The sequence below is a fragment of the Gossypium hirsutum genome, chromosome D06, assembly GCF_007990345.1.
Source record: "Gossypium hirsutum isolate 1008001.06 chromosome D06, Gossypium_hirsutum_v2.1, whole genome shotgun sequence".
In the NCBI taxonomy this organism is placed as follows: domain Eukaryota; kingdom Viridiplantae; phylum Streptophyta; class Magnoliopsida; order Malvales; family Malvaceae; genus Gossypium; species Gossypium hirsutum.
The window spans coordinates 63,130,576-63,134,876 of record NC_053442.1 but is presented as its reverse complement, the minus strand read 5'-3'; the positions used below and the strand labels follow the sequence as shown (position 1 = coordinate 63,134,876).

Below are 4,301 nucleotides of genomic sequence, written 5' to 3'. Positions count from 1 at the left end.
GTGATGATGATCTTGTGGAATTCAGAGAGTTTCAACTGAGTCATAATGAAAACCCATAAATTATTTTTTTTGGGTTAATATACTATTTCGCATCTGAGTTTTGCCTCGATGTTTGATTTAGTACATGAGTTTTTTTTTGTCTTAATATAATACTTGAGTTTGACTTCAATGTTTAATTTGTTAATCATATCAAATGGCATCATGTGTCCTAATGAATATTTGACATACGTGTTCTAGTAAAAAAAAATAGGTACTCAGTTAGGACAAAAAAAATTTAGGTACCAAATTGAACATCGAAGCCAAATTCAAGTACTTAAATGAGACCAAAAAGAATGGTGATATCTATTTAAAGATCTCATTATAGTGGGATCTTTTTAAATCAACAGTTGAAATAAAAAAGGAAAAAAACATCAATTTACTGTTGATTACGCCAAGTAGGATTTGCATTAAGAAATAGGAGTTTACCTTTTAACCAATTCAATCGATTTCAACACTAAAGGAGAGAAACTTATTTTAAGAGAAAAGTAACGTATTTTGTAATTGGTTTAATATATTCTAAGTCACAATCATAATTTTCTAGTTTTTATTGTGACATGATCAAACGACTACAGTTTTTTCATTTCTGTCTTTTAACTATAACAATTGATTTAAAAAAGATTCTCGGGATCCCACTTAAATAAGATCTCACCCTAGACATTACCGTATCAAATTGAGAAAACTTACGTACCAAATTGAATATCAAAGCAAAACTGAGGTACTAAATTTACCCTAAATTCTTTCTGCACTTTCCTTTCACCCATCCATACAACCTATGAAAAGATTGAAACCACCCCCCCTTTTCCCCCTTCACTTTAAATCACCAGAGAAAAGATGCTTTTTAATGGCGTGTCTCTGTCATGGTAGGAATCCTGACAGACAAAGCCATAGCTCAAAACCCCCCACATATATCTATAAATTGTGAATTTCATCCCTCAAATATACAAAAACTAATAAATTAATCCCTTTAATTTATTTGATTTTAGTTCTTATTACTTTACAGAAACCGGAAAGTTAGTCCAACCGGGTGTAACGCTATTACACCTTTCATTATATCACAAACTTAAAAATCAACAGTTCAACAATTTACGTGTAAAAAATTAACAGATATTAACGGTTCAACAATTTATATGAATAAGACCCAAAAAAACAATTTTTATGTAAGAAATTAGTAAAATATCCGCAGTTCAAGCTCATATGTTTATTGACAATTGGATTAACTTCTCAGTTTTCGTAGGATAAACAAATTACGGCAAATTAAAACAGAGGGACTAACTTTTACGTTTTTATGTAATAGAAGGATGAAATCCGTAATTAGACCATTCATGTATAAGCCCTCAGTTGCTCTATATATCACCATCAATTTCATGTTTTTCAGCTTTTAATACCCTTCAACCACTAAAAGGAAATTGAAACCAAAACAATCAAAAATTAAAAAAAAATCAATGAATTATTTTCTTTCAATAAACCTTGTGGTTCGATTCGTTGAAGAACAACCCTATTTGCTTGTGTTCATCAACAAAGCTTAAAAGGGTATATTATATATATATATATTCAGCTCATAGTGGCTTAATTTGGGTTGTAGCAATGGTGGCTCCGCTTTATCACCGCCCTCACCGGCTTCTCCTCGACAACAATGGCACCAAACCCCGTAGTTCTTTCACCAACGAAGCCAATTTCGATACCAACATGGTGATCATCTTAGCAGCTTTGCTATGTGCGTTGATATGTGCTCTAGGGCTAAACTCGATCGTTCGTTGCGCATTACGGTGTAGCCGGAGGTTTGCTTTCGAGACTCCCGACGAGACTGCAGCGCGCTTGGCGGCAACCGGGTTGAAAAAGAGCGCGTTGCGGCAAATTCCTGTGGCCGTGTACGGTTTTGAGATGGATTTAAAGGCTACGGATTGTCCGATTTGTCTCGGTGAGTTCATGGATGGAGAGAAAGTTCGGGTATTGCCTAAATGTAACCATAGTTTCCATGTTAGGTGTATAGATACTTGGCTGTTGTCGCACTCGTCGTGCCCGACTTGCCGACAATCGTTGCTTGAGCCGGCGGTGACTTGTTCCGAAGCTGCACCGGTGGTGATGGAGACCGGAATCCGGCAACATGGGAATTCATCAGGGGGACATGCTGATGTACTTGTTGCTGATGAGGTTGGTTGATATCCTTGTATGAAAATAGTTCTTCACCATATAAAAAGCTTCTCCTTTTTCCCTTTTATTGTTATTTCACATTTATTATGCGAGTTCTTAATTTATGTACATATTCCAGTTAATTGAAATGGAAAACAAAACTGGTTTTTACTTTTTAGTCCCTTTAATATGTTAAAATTTGAAATTTAGTCCCTTTAATATGTTAAAATTTGATCTTTCTTTTATAATGTTATTAGTTAATCCAAATTATTAACTCAAATTGTAGCATAGTGAATAGACCGAGACAACAATCTGACCTACATGTATAGAGATTTAAATTCATATTCATGATGCAATTTCTCTGTTGTTAACTGAAGACTTGAACACAAGTTTTTTGCACTCCATTAATAACGATTATAATTTTTTTTTATATTTGAGAAATTATATATGGAAAGAGAATTTTTGTATTTATATAACAAAGAGATACTTTTCAACTTTCCATTTTCTTAAAGTTATACCCAATTTGACATATTTTTGTTTTGGTTAAATTTGGCTATTAGTCTTTGTACTTTATTAAAGTTGTGGATTTAGTCCCCATACTTTAATTTGCTTAATTTTAGTTCATGTATTTTCAAATTGGTCTATTTTAGTTTCTATACTTATAGAATTTTGAAATTTTAGTCCTAACCCAAACAATAACAGTTTAATTTGTTCAATTAAATTCAATTACTAGTCATGTACTATGCGTACTGTTGTAAATTTAGTCCATATTCTTCAATTGGATCATTCTAAGTCCCAATACATTACAAATTTTGAAAGTTCAATCTTGATGCAAATGATATTCATTAATCCATTAACTAGATTTTTAGTGAGTAATATGTGGAAATAACAGGTTGACATGGCATTACATATATGGTAATATGTTTGCCGCATCAGATTTTGGAAATAGCATAAATTAACTTAATGAATTTTAATAGTTACCATTTGGCGAGGACTGGAATGTTAAAATTTGAAAAGTATAAAGACTAAAAGCGATCAAGTTAAAGTACAAAAATTAAATCACACAGGGGCGAAGCCAGAAATATTTTTTAGGGGGTCGAAATTAAATTGTAATTTTTATGATAGCAAAAAAGTAATTTCACCATTTTAATAGTCTATATCTTTATAATTTTTAAAAGATTAAATCAAAATTTTATCATTTTTAGGGGGGCCAAAGTTTAATTTTACCTTTACTAATTTAAAACTTTTAAAAGACTTAAATGAAAATTTTACCATTTTAAGGAGGAATGGGCCACTTAGAGGTGATCATGGGCCAGGCGACCTGACCTGACCCGACTGCCCGTCCAAAATATGAGAGGGTTCGGGTAAAAATATAGGCCCGAAATATGGGTTTGGGCAAAAAATGAGGCCTGCTTAGAAAAAGGACTGGGCCTCGGGCGCCACTTTTTTGGCCCGAGCCCGACTCGGCCCGAATATAATAAATATTTATTTTTTATTTTTTATTTTAAAATATTTTTAATATACTTTTTTTATTTTTTTTATTTTTAAAATAATTTTTTGGTGTTTATTAAAAAAATTGACCGGGCCAGGCCCGGCTCGGGCTTAGGAATTTTTCTAGGTCAGGCCTAGACAAAATTTCAGGCCCATATTCGGGCCGGGCCAGGCCGGGCCTAGGACGCGGGCTAAAATTTTTTCTGGGCCCGACCCGACCCATGATCACCTCTAGGGCCACTGCCACACCCTTGAAATTACAACTTTCGTAAAGAATAACTAATAGCAGAATTTAACCGATTTTTTATCAATGATTTTTGCAAGTGAACACTTGGTTTTCCTTAGTTTTTCTTGATTTGAATAATTTTACATAGGTGTTTGGTTTCTTATAGAAAAGAAATATGATTCTCAAAGCACCTTTTTTCTTAAAAAATTAAGTAAAAACACAAGTGTAATGGAGCTAGTCACTTTAGTATATAGGCATATGGAACACAAGGAATCAACAATTTGTGCTTGTGGAATAGAATCTCTCTCACTTCTTCAAAGAAGCTCATCATTTTCTTCACTCCATATGGTCATCCATCTACTTAAAAGGGATTTTACATTTATATTTATATTTATATTTTAATATTTGTTTATAT

At 33.1% G+C, this 4,301-nt stretch overlaps 1 protein-coding gene across 1 annotated transcript; it reads left to right on the top strand.

Moving 5' to 3' along the window:
* Positions 1-1,333: 1,333 nt before the first annotated feature.
* On the top strand, positions 1,334-2,340 carry LOC107962372 (RING-H2 finger protein ATL73). Its single transcript, XM_016898727.2, has one exon. It carries the CDS (start codon positions 1,624-1,626, stop codon positions 2,197-2,199), a length of 576 nt encoding a protein of 191 aa, XP_016754216.1. The 5' UTR covers positions 1,334-1,623; the 3' UTR covers positions 2,200-2,340.
* The last annotated feature ends 1,961 nt before the right edge of the window (positions 2,341-4,301 follow it).

What these genes read in the sequence shown, in the direction of transcription:
- LOC107962372 (XM_016898727.2), top strand. Translation starts at nt 1,624, where the DNA reads ATGGTGGCTCCGCTTTATCACCGCCCTCACCGGCTTCTCCTCGACAAC.